Source organism: Sceloporus undulatus, chromosome 5, assembly GCF_019175285.1.
Source record: "Sceloporus undulatus isolate JIND9_A2432 ecotype Alabama chromosome 5, SceUnd_v1.1, whole genome shotgun sequence".
Lineage (NCBI taxonomy): Eukaryota > Metazoa > Chordata > Lepidosauria > Squamata > Phrynosomatidae > Sceloporus > Sceloporus undulatus.
The window spans coordinates 137,361,568-137,378,088 of NC_056526.1; the positions used below are offsets into that span (position 1 = coordinate 137,361,568).

At 40.1% G+C, this 16,521-nt stretch overlaps 1 protein-coding gene across 1 annotated transcript in view; it reads left to right on the top strand.

Annotated features, from left to right (window-relative positions):
- LOC121931694 (probable ATP-dependent RNA helicase DDX60) overlaps positions 1–16,521 on the top strand; it is a 92,768-nt gene that overhangs the window by 8,515 nt on the left and 67,732 nt on the right. The window contains 5 exon segments of the mRNA XM_042469672.1: positions 1,768–1,828; positions 4,448–4,634; positions 6,336–6,677; positions 11,299–11,415; positions 13,102–13,233. Coding sequence (XP_042325606.1) covers positions 1,768–1,828; positions 4,448–4,634; positions 6,336–6,677; positions 11,299–11,415; positions 13,102–13,233 — 839 coding nt within the window.

Consider the following 16,521-nt stretch of genomic DNA (forward strand, 5'->3'; position numbering starts at 1 on the left):
CTGCCTTATGCCAACATTGGCTACAGGGCTCAGATGAGTTGCTGACAGGAGGGCCAACTGTATAATCAAAACAGCCCCAAATGCTAGCCAAGTTCTAAGGCAGATAGCCAGTGAAGCAGGGCAAGCAGCCTCACAGAAGTTCAGTGACAGTGGAGCCAACCTGCCTTCCCTTGGGAGGGAATTCCACAAGCGAGATCCCACTGCAAAGAAAACTCTATATTTTTACTTTCCAGCCTAGCTTCTTGAAATGGTGGGACATACAACAGGTCCTCTCATGTTTATTTCAAATTCTGGGCAGGCCTACACATTAGATTGTTTCAGATTTCAAGAAAGGGTGTCATGTCATGTGGTTGGGGGGTGGGGTTTAGTCATCCAAGTTCCCTGGGCATAAAACAGTGCAGATTGGGAGAAATGGGGTCCCCTCCCAGCCCTAAGAAGTATTCCTGATTGATGGGCCTTCCTCCCAGGAACATACAATGCTGAAAGTGCCTGTTCCTGAGCTCTGAGTGAGGTTCAGAAAGCTAAGCTGTAAAAGCCCTGTCTGTGTATGGGGCCCAAGATTTATCAGGTGATCCTTTCATATTTTCTGACTGTTCAACCAATGTGAACCTTGCACTGCCATTTCTTTTCATTGTGGCATTATCCTTGTCTACTATTTGCTTTACCCTGCCCATGCTTGGACTTTGCATTGCCTGCTCTTGCCTCTGTTTCTACTCAGTTTGGACTGGCATGGTTTCTAATAAGACCATAGCCTTGGATGACCATTAGCCCTATTGTTAATTTATTGCTGTCACTGTGTTGATTGTCTGTTGTTATAAACCCGTGGATGACCTGTCTTTGCTATTTGCATCCCTGATCTGAAGCAAGTCATTGTAAGAGTCTGGAAGTTGTAGTCTAAAAATCATAAAATCTCCAAACCCTGCAGATTATCTGCAATTTCTGAAGCCATGATGGCTTGTACCAGCCAGGACAGGCAATAAAGTGGGAGAAGACTTAACATTCTTGTTGTTATTGGTTAATTATTTCCTCCTGTTGGTTTAAATTGTATGTATTGGGAAATACTGTACTAGCTCTAAGCTGGTGAGAGACCCAGTTCTAAAACTTATTGAGATAGAATATCTAACTGAATGGGACTCACCTCTGCAAAACCAAATATAGAGAATGTGATATTAACCTGCTTCTTGTCTGCCTTTGCCCCAGCATCCTCTGAATCAAGGTCTTACACCTGCAGAATGCCAAAAGCACTAGACCTACATCTGTGGAGTTTTCAGACAGCTTCTCTATCCTAACATAAGCATACCAGTGGATTGGAATGTTAAGATTACATCCTCACTAAACAAAAAAAGATATTATAGAAACAGCCTTCAAATTTGAAAGCTGTTTTTGCTCATATCTTGTACAGATGAAAATTTTTACTGTTTCAGGAGCAATAGAAAAAGGAGGAAAGAAAAAGCATTTTCTGTTACTATTACCATCTAAACGGTTTTTCCCTGTTGCAAGTAATAAATTTTGCTATTTGAAACATATTGTACTTCCAACAGATATATTGAACTTTATTCAAAATAATAAAACATGCATTAAGCTGTCAGAAGATCACATGGGGTTACAGAGAAGACCTCTTGTGTCATTCTGCTTCCATGTTGCTTCAGATCTGAGATGCAAAGCTGCCTCTTTTTAAATATTAATTGGACCTGAGAAATACCTCACATAATACTTGGATTATTCATTCAAATATATTTTTTGTTCATTCAAAACATGCCTTTGCAGAATTACAGTGCTTCGTAAGACAGATAAGTGAATTAATTTTGAAGAACCTACCAAAAGCTGAGTAAGTATGACTGGCTGAGAATGGGCTATAATTCTCCTAATAATTCTACTTGATATTCTTGAATGTTTTGAAAGAGACACTTAACAAGGTATAAATGGAGAACACAGGCTGATAAACTCAGCATAAGCCTGCAAATACTCAAGAGTCATCCAGTAAAACTTGGGGAGTGGGTGGGGGTAAAAGGTCTATCATGTTCTGGCTCATGAGGGTTAAAAAAGAGTAGACTCTGAGGTAATTAATCTGTAGGCAAATTGCAGATGATGTTACTGGATCTGTTCTGACTCAAATAATGAAATTGATTCTGATCTGAGAACCTGGATCTCTGCTTATAGCAGTGAATAGTAGATAGTTGTTGTTTTATATCAGGGGTAGGCAATCGTTTTGAGCCGGGGGCCGGGTTGCTGTCCCTCAGACAACTGGGGGGCTGAAGCCAAAAAATAAATAATTAAATAATTTTTTAAAAATTTAAATAAATAAATAAACCGGGACAAATGTAGGACAACATTTTCAAATGGTGGACACTTTTTTAAAAAAAACTGGAGGACACGCAAAAAAAATTGCTGATTTTAAAAAAAATGTTAATATAAATGCATGTTTCTGAGGCGTCTATAGACAATTGCCCCCCTTGCCTCTGTGCGCAAGAGGCCAAAGGCCCCGGCGGCAATCGGCGGCAGGACCGGGCTGGGGCCAGTCCCAATGCCTCGCCGGGCTGCATCTGGCCCGCGGGCCACAGGTTGCCTACCCCTGTTTTATATAGTCCAAAAAAACCACAGAATCGTTGAAGAGGTGAGACCAACCACTTGTGCTTGGCATCTGCTCTTACTGCCTTATAAAACTGGCTAGGGTAAACCTGCCTCGTTGGCGGAAATAGTAAGTGTCCCTTTGTGACAAAGTACAAGAGATCCAGGTGAGAATTCAGTTTTATTAAGAATAATCTCCCTGAACCCACTATATTTGGAAATTTCCAGTAAGTCTTCAGTGTTCCAGGTTTTGGCAACATGCTGAAGTATGTGTGGTGTCACAACTCCAGCACTTTCTAGTTAAAATGGCTAATTTAGATCCATATCAATCTGGCTTCAGGCCAGTTATGAGACAGAATCATCTTTGGTAGTCTTGATGAACAATCTACACCAGGAACTGGTGGGAGATTGTGTCCATGTTGGTTCTTCTGCACCTTTTAGTCACCCATCTTATTCTTTAATCATTGCTATAAAAGAAAAGTCTTCAAAATTGCTAATATTTCCTTCCTTGTCCTTTTCTCTTGTTTAATTTTCACTGATGATACATTTTACACCTGCCTCAGGTATGCCTTTTGATACCATTGGTTGAAGTGCTTTGTTATCCCAGCACATACCAATTCATACTGGGGTAAAAGACATGGAGGGAACTGGGATGATCCGGATGCCCCTCCCCCGAATCGCTCCGTTAGCAAGTGCCCACTACAAATTGAAATCAAATGCATTTTGACAGAAATCGAATGCATTCTGTAGATTGGCCGCTGCCAATCAAGCTATCGTCATGGTGACGTTTGCAGGGCATCGGGGGAAGTGTCCTCCCTTTTTAAAGAGCCAGGCATAGGGGTTTCAGCGGCTGAAGCAGGGAGAGAGATGCCTCTCTCTCTCTCTCTCTTTTAATAAACCTGTGGGCTTTTGGGTCAGATCTGCCCCTGTCCCAGGCAGATCTTGGGATTGGCATGTTTTTTTTTTATTTTTTTATTTTTTTATTTTTTGCTTTTAAAAGCAACATTAGCTTTCCCTTTGCTTCCCTTGCTGTATCTGCTCAAGAAGACAAATCATTCGCATATTTGCTCAAAAAAAAATTGGTAAAAATGTAACATTGACTGTTTGCAACATTTGTAGCTTCTCCCTCTGCAGAAAGCAAGGAGATCCAAGGATATCCAAGTGCAAGCCTAGCTCCATCTGCCTCTGGAATATAAACCATGCGCATGTGTGCTAAAAAAAAATGGTTAAAATGAAACATACATTCTGGAATATAAACCATGCGCATGTGTGCTCAAAAAAAAATGGTTAAAAAATTGTTTGAATTGGAAAAGGGGGGGGGGTTTTGCCTGACATGAGATCCGTTCATGACCTGATTTTTTCCTCCTGCAAGGGAAGGAATGCCCAGCGACAGAGGGCTTTGGGCAGGGGATGCAGGGAAAAGAGGCTCCTAAAGAATGCCTTCCCTTGCTCCCTTCTTCCCAGAGCTCTTTCCTCCTCCCCCTCCCCTCCGATGAGGGGAGGAAATGCCTTGCCCTTTGCCCACCCTCTGACCTAAATCCCTCCCTCAATTTGCCTCGATCGTGATCAAGGCCAAAGTTCTCATTCCCAGGACCCGGGGTTTTTAAAAAGAAACGGCATTTGCGCCGATTTCAAAAGACCCGCGCTAGGGGCCATTTAACACGGAACGGGTGTGCAAGCCCCGGATTCGCTTGTGTGAGATTCGGGGTGAGTAGGAACTTCACGTGATTGAATCGGTTTCAAAACCGATTTTTTTTGTAATGTGAATGGGCCCCAAGTCGTACTGTTACTAATTGCCATCCTACTTGTCAAAATTATCTCTGTCTTGCAGAACCATAAAAGTTGTACCTCAAAATTAGTACATGTTTCTCTTTTACAGAGTCAGCTTGCTGAATGGTTATGTTGAGTCAGAATGTATTTTGATTGATGGCGATGCACTGTTTATCACTTGTGCACATGACTCAACATTACAGCAAGGACAGAATTTGCACTTCTTTTACCTAGTGGAATGCTTTTTACTGAATTTAGAGAGTAAAGGACTTAAATACATAATTGTTTTCTTCAAGGTAAGGGGAAATGGTGTTTTTTTAAAAAAATGATGGCTATTAGACTGGTATTCTCTGATGGGAGGTTATGCATAATCTGTTAGATAAAATTAATCAATGGCATGTTGAAGCTCTTTCTTAACTTGAGTAAAAAAGGTCCAAAACACACTGCAGAAATGATCCAGTTTGAGACCGCTTCAACTGCCCCAGCTCAGTGCTAGGAAATCTTGGGAACTGTAGTTTATTGTGGCACCAGAGCTCTCTGACAGAGAAAGCTAAACGTCTCACAAAACTACTGTTCCCAGAATTACATTGCATGGAGCCAGGGCAGTTTAAGCAGTCTCAAACTGGATTATTTCTGCAGTGTGGATGTAGCAAAAGAGAGCCCTCCCTCCAGTCCATCTGATACTATCTGGCCTCAGGGAGAGAGAGAGGCAGGCCAGCTCCATCAGGCCTAGCCCAGAGTTAGAAGGGGATCCCTCCTCCAGTTCTCCTCTGGACTATAAGGTCCAGAACCGCTGGACCTTACCCCCTTCCCCACTGCCATTCTCTTCTCCTTTTGTGTCATGTCTTTAAACAGAGGCTGGATGGCCATCTGTCAGGGATGCTTTGATTTGGATTTCCTGCATGGCAGGGGGTTGGACTGGATGGCCCTAGTGGTCTCTTCAACTCTACGATTCTATGATTCTATGATTCTATGTCTTTTTAGGTTGTAATCCTGAGGGCAGGGAACTAATTAACCATTTGTAAGCCACTCTGAGAGCCTTTGTGGTCAAAGAGTGGGGTACAAATACTCCAAACAAACAAACTTGTCATACAATCAAAGGTTCATAACCTAGGATCAAGTTCCTTTGAATTCGGTGAGACTTACTTTTGAGTAACCACACCCAGGTTCAGACTGTAACAAAGCTTCATATAATGTTCAGAGTACATTGAAACTATTGCCTACTTTTACAAGTGGAACTTGCAATGACATGTCGCAGTGTGGAATGCCTCTGTCCAGGATTCCAGTGATTTGATTCCAGCGCCTGTTGTGGTTTTCTGTCCCTCCCACCCCAAGTCAGTTTGTCCATATTCTGTGGACCCTGAGGACACCCTGATGCTGTTTAGGGTTCTTGGATTTTGTTGAACATCTGCAAGCTGTACAAATCCCCAACACAACTGATACAATGGGTTCAGTTTCACCTAATAAACAAGGGCTCTTGCCGCTTGTGCATCAGAAATAGAGAGTATGATGTGTGTACATACAAACACACATACATGCAAATTGAAATGTTGCTGAATAAAGTCACTGGTGAGCTAAAGCTAATTGCAGTTGGATGAGTTCTTTTTCTTTTCTGTAGTACAAGTTGGGGTTGTATTTATTTTAACCGTCTAATACATTGGCTATAGAGCACTGTAATAAGTGTCACAGAGGTTGGTTTGCTGCACCTAAGAAATACTGTTAAAAACAATGGTCCTGCCTTGCTTCAGATCCTATAAAAGCACTAATTCTTCTTGTAAACTAAGAACAAACTCCTTCCCCCCTCCTACATTTATTTCTTCTTGCTAACTTAACAAGTAAATGATGGGGTAGGAGCTAAGGATGCTCTATCAGCTAGTAGGTGTATCCCCTGCTTTAGTTAACTCGGGTTATAAGTTGCAAAACCATGTTTTATAGTTAATAATATGTGAGGGCATTCTCTAAACTAAGTGTAAAAAATATTATTCCTTCCCCTGCAGGATGCAGAACTTCTATATCATGGAAATCCTCATCTCCTTTTTTTGAGAATAGCATTGATACACCACCTAATCAAGAACACTGATACTGCAGTAAAGACTGAATTTTATAATTGCTTAGAAGACAACTGGAAGAGATTTCTGAACAATAACTCCCCATATTTCTTATTAACCTCAGATGAAGGACTGAATCAACTGCAGACCAAATTTTTCCATATAATTATTATTCATGCCTTGTTCAAAAACATCAATGTTGTCCTTACTTCAGGCTACGAATTTGATACAGAAGGAATATATGGGTACCGTATCCACACTGGACAGCACCATTGGAAATTTTTTGGAGAGGTAAATAATGACACTGGCTTTTAAATATATATATATATTAAATGGGAAAATACATAGATTGTCTCAAGATTTATTAATATTTTTAAATAAAAATAAATGAAAATAAAAACAATATACAGTGGTACCCCGGGTTATGAAATTAATCCGTTCCGCGGTGCCCTTCATAACCCGAAAGATTTCGCAACCCAAAAAAGCCATAGGCGCTAGCGCTGGAAGCCGCGATTTCGTGCGAAAAAGCGCCGAAAAGCACCAAAAATTTTTTTCGTAACCCGAAAAAAAAAACGTAACCCGGAACAGTTTTTTCCTATGGAATTTTTTCGTATCCCGGAAATTTCGTAACGCGGTGCTTTCGTATCCCGGGGTACCACTGTATAAGAGTATAGAAAACATCCAAGAGTAACAATGTCAAATTCATATTCTCTTTCCTTCAAATTTCATGTTATGTCCTCTTTAAGGGGTGAAATATATGGACAAAATAAAACAGCTTCCAGCTGCTTTGATGGTGAGGCATTTATACAATGCACACCTCAAAAGCGGATGGAAAGTGAAACAAAGCAGCACTCTGGGGCTCAAAAACAGAGCAAAAAAAGCAGAGATACTCTGGCTTAGCATGAAATTTGTGCATCTTCTTGCCTGCATATAAACAGCCTGGTGCCAATGCGGAGCTGTGGCAGAGCAAAAAAATTACACCATACACAAACCAGACAGTCCAACAGGGGAGCATGGGATGAAGGAGATATGCATGGAGACTCTCCATGATTGTGTTTTGCCAATGTACAACTTGCACACTGATGTACTGATGCCCTGTATGGGCAGAGCATCACATGTGCAACTGGGTGACCAATCAAAGGGGAGGCCATACAATGGGATGGCATTTGGGCAGGATGTGGAAGGTACTTGAAGGCTTCAGGTGGTTTGTTTGTGTGACGATGTGCATGCATAGTGGGGAGGTGACAAAAAAAAATTATCCACAGATGAGGCTTGATGCTGTACCATGTGGTCTGCTTGTGAGTGTTCAGCGTGCCTTGGGAGTGGACTGTGTGGACAGCAGCGTTTCAACATGCTTTCTGAAAAAGCATGATTGATCCACTTTTCCCTACCCGTCTGCTCTGGCCCTAACCATTATTTGACTCCCTTCCCTCCCAGAGCTGTCCCCCCCCCCCTTAAAATGTTATAATTTCCTTTTCTTTATCCTGGTCATTCCCATTAGTTTTCCTAAAAGTATGAAACTTGGTGATATGGTGGTTTTAGACAAATTAACAACACTGATCAAAAACAAAATATTAGCAAGACATGAAGAAGAGTTGGAAGGATTTGATAAAATTTTTGAAGCAGAAATGGGGATAATTATCAATATTTTCTTTAGAAATATTGCTAGCAGCAACATGAAGTATATTATATATTCAATACTAGCAGAAACACGGGGTATTCACTCATTCTATTTAATTCATTTAATGCATATAATTATACAACACATATCACTCTTAATGTCTGTTGTTCTTGGTCACGTACACCTTTCACTTTCTCACTACAATCCATATAAGTTTAAATATTAAAAAATTACCATTATTTTATTTCTATGATGTGCATTTGAATATTTTTAACCAAGTTATGGATTGCAGTTCCTAGACTCATTCATTCTAGTCCTCCAAATGACACTTTCTGGATGACTTCACTCTAAGAATCCATTCCGTTTTATCATAATGCAGCTGGATGGATTTGGAGGTTTTTTTAAAAAATGTCAGTTTCCCCTAATGACGTACCTTACCAACAATTAAAAGGAAAGCTGTATGGTGCTGCAAGCTTAGGTGTATCTTTCACTTTCTTCTTTACTTGCTTTCATTTTTCGGTCATCATTATCTTGCCTTTTCCTATATCCTAATTGAGAGAAGTTAGTTTTTCTGACTATGTGCTTTCTGGCCATGTTGTTTAGGGGACTCTGGGAGTTGTGGTTCACAAATCATTTTTCTTGAGTTCTCTCTGTACCTCATGGTGAAATTATGATCAATGGTCTAACAAACTTTGAGTCTGAAAGTAGCAACATTTTTCTATAAGGCTTATACGTCTGTAAAACCTTGGGGATAGTCTACATGCAAGTGTATTATGCAAATTGTTACAGATTTTCACACATGCACACCAATATTTGTCTTTATGTTCCTGTGCAAATTTGCATCTATTTGCATCTTTCTCCCCTCTCTTCCAAAAATGTGCAGCCATCTGAACCCATGCAAAGCAGACAAATGGCCAACCATTCTGTAATCCACATCCTTGTGGATATTTGTGGATACTGCAGTTAAAATTGTAAGCATTTTTTGGCAGAGTTTAAAGAGTCTGTCTCCTACAAAAGGCCCGAACTCTTACAGATTGCATGTGGCTGAATTGCATTCTAATTGATGTAGTAAGGAGCATTTTAATCATGTAGACAAGCCCTTAGCCCCTTCAGTTACATTCAGAACTCCACTGTCTTCTGTTATAACTCAGACCATATAATACCACCATAACATTCCCCCACGGGTTTCCTACTTCTTTTTGAGTTCCAGCCAAAGCCTTTAAAATCCTTGTTTGGAGATATATTTGAGCTCGCAGTCTTTATATTCCGGCTCTGTCACAATCAAATATGCTTAACAGGTAGCTAGCCAACTAGAGAATGGAATTCATGCATTGATATTTATTATGTTGATTAAAATTTTAATTTAAAATAGGTAAGTTAAAATGTAAAGGACCTTGTTTTATGGCCTATCTTTCTCTTCTGCTTAATATTGCTTGTTGAAGTGTACTCATCCAAATGTACTTAAAGGACACATTGGAAACTGACTATTCTAAACTCCTCACCTATCCATGCCTTATTCTCTGCATCTCCCAGCTTTGATTCTCTTTTTTTTTACCTCCTGGTAACAATTTATGCACTACCTATTAGTGATCTGCAGTAGGTGGGAGGATGGCTGAATGGAAGGAGAAGGTTTTGGTTATATGGAATTGCACTGATTCATGAGAGGTTGAGCTATATAACTGGTAACTCCAGAGATTTTTTTTAAGTAATAGGCTTTAATGCAGTGATGAAAATATACTTATTTGCCACTAAAAATGGAGATATTATTTTAGGACTACCATGGCAAGACATTTGAGGAGGGACAGTAACCCTGCCAGGACCAAGAGGGTGATGAATTGTGCTAAAAGCCATCACTCTTGTGTTGAATTATCATAGTGCATGCATTTTAACAACAACAATTAAAATGAAACAAAACCCACAGGCAGCATTAGATATAGTGATGCAGTGTACTTCAGATTTCCATGCCCCACCTGAGCAGTATGCTAGTTAAAAACCAATATAAGACATTTAAAAAATCTTGGGTGCTAAAAACAAAAAACAAAGTCTCATTTGGACAAAACTTGAAACATACATATTGGTACTTAAGAAACTTGCTAGAGTGTGGTAAAAGTTGTTCAGGGAAGAGTTTTCAGAGTATTGCTTGTGAACTGACTGTTGGTATTTCTAGATAGGGGTATTGACCTATAGTTAAGGAATGAATGGAATTAAAACCTCTCACATATTCTTTAAGACATCACTCAGTCATTATTTCTTTAAGTTATTATAAGCATAAACCATATATCATTACGGTATCATTTACTAATACAAATACTCATTCTTTGACAGGTCCTATCTGCACTGGCCAGGATACTTGGGTGACAAGTTTAAGTATCTATCCTAGCCCCAAAGCTGGTCCAACCTCCCCCCATTAGCGGGGCTCTCCATTTTGATGCCAGGTGGTTGTTCGCATGGGTGTTCTACTTTGTTGCCTGGTATGGTGGTGATGGCACTTGCTCCTGAGATCAGAACACTCAACCTTAATCACATGTCTCGTTCTGATCTCACAGTGAGTAATGTGCACCAGTGGTGATCATGCCAGGCAGCAGAGCAGGACATGTTTTAAATAGCTGTCTAGAACAAAGGACTCCAGATCTTCTTAAAAAATCGGGAGCAGACAGGAACTTACTTAAATCCATTTTAACAGGGTTGTACCATGGGTTTGATGCTGAATGGACCAGATGTTCAGTTTGTTTGTATCAGACTTGGGGTTTAGGCCATGCATTTTCAGGTGTCTCAGCCAAGAGGATGAGAGAGGCTGTTTTATTTGGCCCATGCAGACAGGGACATAGTGATTTAATTTAACCTTGAGTGAACCATTAATCTTTTTGTTCCAACTTGTCCCAACTGAGGGCCATGGACTGTAGGAAAAGTATTATATAGGTAGGTACTGTGACAAGTGGTGACTGCTGAAAGATAAAGCAAAGGTGGCTCTTCACTTTAAGATATGCCACAATGTGGAAATAGCAGTGCCACCCCTAATTTTCAGGTAGTCATGCTGTGATGCTTCTGCTAGGGCCCATGAATGGATGTGTCAGTGGAATGGTGCATAGGACTGGGTTGATGGATACCATGAAATCCAAAATGCAGTTAATGTAGGGCTTTCTCCCCTTCTGTCTTAATTTCTTAATTCTGCTTCAAATCACGTGTTACGTAAAAATTTCATGCAGCATTCCACAAACACTGTCAAATGCTTGCTTAGACAGAGACATAAAGAATCTAGAAAAAAATCATTTTAAAAAATCTTCTTTTAAGCATGAATCAGAGATTAGAATGTATCTGGAAAATGAAGCAGAACACTTGAAGGCATCTGATGCAGAATCATTCGTCTCTTTTTTTGGTTGTTTATCTCTAGAAGATGTGGATGAAAAGGTAATTGGTCTTTTCATAATTTACTTGACATTCCTTCTGAAGATGATTTATAAAATGTTGCAGAGGTTTACAAGTTTGTCTTTTCAGACTATAGTTAAGGCAGCTCTATTAAATAAAATGATGACATCATCAGCTGAAATAGAGCCAGTGTGGTGCTAGGTTCAAGTTCCAACTGGGTCATATGATTCAGTTGGTGATCTTGTGACAGTCACACCTCTTCAGCCTGATGTACCCCACAGAATTGTAAGGATAAAGTTGGAAACAGGAGAGCCATGCCTTCTCATTAAAAGAAAGGAGGAAAATAAATGAAACAATTACGTGAAAAGTAATGGTGCATACAACTGTATATTATTTGACTAATGATGAGACTACTTTAAACTAGGAAAGGCTACTCTGGTTGTTCCCATCTCCCTAGCGATTAAGGCAGTGGTTTTTCACACTAATGTCTACCGGAACTATTAACATAATTTGTGACTTCCTTCTGACAAAGTCCTACCACTTAGTTATAGTCCCTTCTCCAGTATATGGCCTCCCCACAAATGCTTTTCTTTGATGGCTGGGCTAGAACCATTAACTTTCTGTTCTGCATCAACACAGTCTGATCAGCCACACAGTCAGCCACAGAAGGGAGTGATCTGTTTTGTAAAAGGATCTGATCCCTGGATTCTGAAAGTAAAAGGCTTATATTATGTTATCTGAGCTATCTAGGCTAAACTGATGCTTCTTCTATAATTCTGGATATTTAGAAGATGACCAAACTAAGGTTTTCATACTTCAGCCGCTTAAGAAGACACAACTCTTCCAGACAATAATGCTAGGAAAGGTGGAGGGTAGTAAAAAGGGAGGAAGGCCACATACTAGATGGATAAACTCAATCAAAGAAGTCATGTCTCTGAGCCTGCAGGACTTGAACAGAGCAATTGAGTGGTGTGTCACTTATAGGGTTGCCATAAATCAAACTTAACTTGAAGGCAGTTAACAACAACAAAGAGACTAAGTAGTAGTGGAGATATGTAGAGATATCATTGAATAACAAAGTTAGGATTTCTGATTTCTTTATATGTTTGTGAAAGCTAGATAGTGAAGAAATAGGAAGAGAACTCATTTGAAATGTGAGGCTTGGAGGATAGTTCTAGGGATACCAGGGACTCCCCCAAAAGACAAATAAATGAGTTCCAGGGCAGACCATGCCTGGTCTCTCCCTAGAAGCCAAAATGACTAAATCATGAGAAGAAATGGCACACTAGGCAAGAAAATGTTTGGTAAGGTAAAAGAGAGTTGGAATAGAGGAAAACTGCATTACAGATGGATTGACTCAGTCAAGGAGGCCACAGCCCTGGGTTTGCAAGACCTCAAAAGGGAAAACAAGGGAAAACAAACAAACAAAACCTAATCTAAAAATCTATGTAGATCTTTGGTATTTTCATTAGAATATATAGAGAAAAATGGTGTAGTATTTTATTTAATAATAATAGTAATAATAATAATTTGTTTTATTTATATACCGCTATTCCAAAGATCATAGCGGTGAACAGCAAGTAAGCTAATTAGCAAGTTTATTTAAAAATTGAAGAACACTAAAGTTTGTGTGTCATACTGGAATTAAAAAAAATGCTTCATGCTACGTTGTAAAGAGGAAAGGTGCTTGCTAATCATGTCAATTTTTAAAACATATATAAATGGCAGATCATCCATAAAATGTCCTTAATCCCAGAAGAAGAAGAGGATATCCGATACATTGTGTGCATTGTGTCATGGTCATTGGTGCTCAACATGTACAACAAGGAACAGCAAAGTAAAACTGCCACTACAAAGCAGGTGAGAAGTCATTTGCTATTATATCAAGCTTGCTTCTAAATGCTTAATGCCACAATTTATAATAAAGATTGCTGTGTTTGTTGTATCAGTGTTCCAGTGTTAAGTCAGTCATCTTCCTCTGAATAAATAGTTGCTCAGTAGCTCTGAGAATACTTGTATGCTATTAGCTCCTGTCATATTAAAACTTCCAGTGTCTTGTAGTAGCTATTGTGTTAAACTAACTAATGGAGAAAGAGATCATTTTCTTTTAACAAAGACAATTTCTAACAACATTATGTTGCAACATAACATCGTTCTATTGACTGTGGAATGTTGCCAGGTTGCTGGTGCTTACTGTGACTCTTAGATCTTCTGCACTGCAGAAATAAAGCAGTTTGGCACCACTTTAACTGTTATGTCTCCATCCTGTGGAGTCATAAGATTTGTAGTTTGGCAAGGTATTCAGCCTGATGTGTCAGAGAGCTCTGATGTCTCACCAAACTACAAATCCCAGGATTCTGTAAGGTGTCAGTTAAAGGTGGTATCGAACTGCTTTATCTCTGCAATGTGGATACAGCAATAGCAATGGTAATTACTTTTCTAGTTCACTTATCAGTGAACTAGCACTGTCTAAACAGTTTACAATGTGTAAGCCAATTGAACCCAACAAGCTGGGTATTCATTTTACTGACCTACGAAAGGATAGAAGGCTGAATTGGCCCTGGAGCTCTCCAGGATCAAACTTACAATGTTGTGGCTTCAGGACCAGCATTTAACCATTGCAGCACCAGGCCTCCTATATTTTGTCACAGTTTAAGTCTAGCAACACCCCCCCTTCATGAAATGGTTGTTCAGTGGTGATTGGTGGCTTCCATAGCACTGAGGCAGTGAATCTCATCCAGTTTTTAGTCCAGACTTCAAAGGAGCTATCCACAGTTCATACAAGTGTAGGTTCAAAACTGTGGGTAGTTCTCTATAAAACCTAACATGGATGCACTTCTCTCATAATACAGAAATCACCAGCCACCATAGCAACCGTGGTGTTCCATATATTGTTGGACTACAGTTCCCATCACAAAGAATCATCCCCTGCTCTTGCTTTATTGTCCACACGCATTGTCCACACACATTGAGTAGTATATTTTATAGTCCAGAAAAATGAAATATTATAGGGGATGGAGATCAAATCAGTTATCTAGATAATGTGATTTATATATAGAATCATAATCTAAATCTGAGTTACAAATTCACAACTAATTATAAGGGGCATTAATTCAGTGACTTTAGATTTTCCACATTATCCATTTGATCTCTAATATGTCTGTTAAGGAATGTGGTGCTAACACACTAGCCCCCTTTGAAGAGTTTATTTTCCTTTTAATTTTTTTTCTTTATTCAGTGATTTGTTACATACATAAACATAGACATATACATATACATAGACATACACAAACATTTATATAAAAAAGAAGAACAAAAACAAGGAGTTGATTTTTCAATCAATAAATACTCTTGACATCTAAAATGCATGATGTGCTGATGAATTCCTCTCATAGTTGCCATAGAATACAGTGGAACCTCGCCATACGCGGGGGATCCGTTCCGGATCCCGCCGCGTATGGCGATTTCCGCCTATGCTCGAGCCCCATTGTAAACAATGGGGTTGTGCATGGCGACGCGGGTGCGCGCGCGCCGCAGTTTAAGCACATATGCTCAAGGCCGCGTATGGCGCGCCTGCCTATGGCGAGGTTCCACTGTAGTTTGTGAGATGGGTTTAAACATCAATATAAGTAGGGGGAAATGTGGTCCTAATTCCCACTACTGTTTAAATCAGATCGGGTTAAACAGGCATGGTTCCCACTGAATTCAAATTCAGAAAGCGATTCAGAAAAGGAAGCCATGTTTTTTCCCATTTAACACTCGTCAAAAAGACACTGATTTTTTTCTGCTCCTTTTCCTCAAAACTGAATTATCGTAAGTGGGAACCATAACCAAATGGGAATTGGTTTCATAATTCAGTTTAAAATAAGATACCCTGGATCTGTATTGCAGAAATAATGCAACTTGGCACTGCTTTAATTGCCACAGCTCAGTGCTATGGAATCCTGGAACTGGTAGTTTGTTGTGGCATCAGAGCTCTCTGACAGAGAAGGTTAAATATCCTACAAATCTGCAAATCCTAGAATTCCATAACCTTGAGCCATGGCAGTTAAAGTGGTGTCAAAACTGCATTATTTCTGCAGTGCAGATTTGGTCATAGTCCAAAATATCAAGGGAACAAAAGAATGGGAAAGGCAAAGCTATTACTAGTTATTCATCAGAACTCTTATCACCTGCCATCAAGTATGGCCAACTACCTGATGCCCCCATATTTCCCTCACAGGAGAGGCAACCCCCCTAAAAAATCATTTATTTTTAAATGTTTTATTCAGAATGCCCCTTGCACTCTCTGGGAATTAACACACTTTTACCATGTGCCCACCCTCAGCTGTTTTAGGCCCAGGCAAGGCCTTTTTCAAACCAGGAAGTGCCCCAGGTTCTTGTCAGCGCAACTGCTGGGGTCCAACAACCACTGTCAGCAACTCAAACGAGTCCTGGGGTGAAATCAGACCCTTGGAGCAGAGCTGGCAAATTTCCAGAAGCAGAAGCATGGCTCCAAAGTCCAATTTGAGATGACAGCAACTGGATGTCTTCCAGGAACTGAAGCAATGCAGGAACCTCCGGGGACACACAGCAAACCGATGCTATAGCTTCTTCTGATAAACCACCAGAGAAACTAAGTCTCCCAAAATGCTCTTTATTCACAGTGCTATAATACAAATCAAGATCTCTAAAACTCCAAAACATACCAACCCAACTCCTTCTACTAACCCATGCCACACCCTTGCAACCCCTGGGCTTATATAGTCTCCAGACCATGTGGTCTCCCAAACCTAGTGAGTTCAGGTGTGTAACCATGTCATGTGTCCCCTGTGCAATCCAGACACATGGTTTCATCATCCATGGCTACGTGCACTTGGGCACTGAAGTGGCCTTGAGCCAATGAGCTTCAGCTGTGCTGATCAACCTTGCCACTCTGCTGAATGCTCATGGCCAAACACACACACATCAAGCATTTCCCTATGTGCTGTGTTTTAACCCTTCAAATCCCTGACAGTTCTCACCTTAAAACATCTGGGAAGCCCCCATAACTATGACAAACTAAAACTGTGTCCCTTAGAGCTAATGGAGTGTACAACAGTTGTTTTTTTTAAATGTGGCAGAGGCTTCTGGAGTCCTTCAGAATAGCTGCCTGTGGCCCATTAGGGA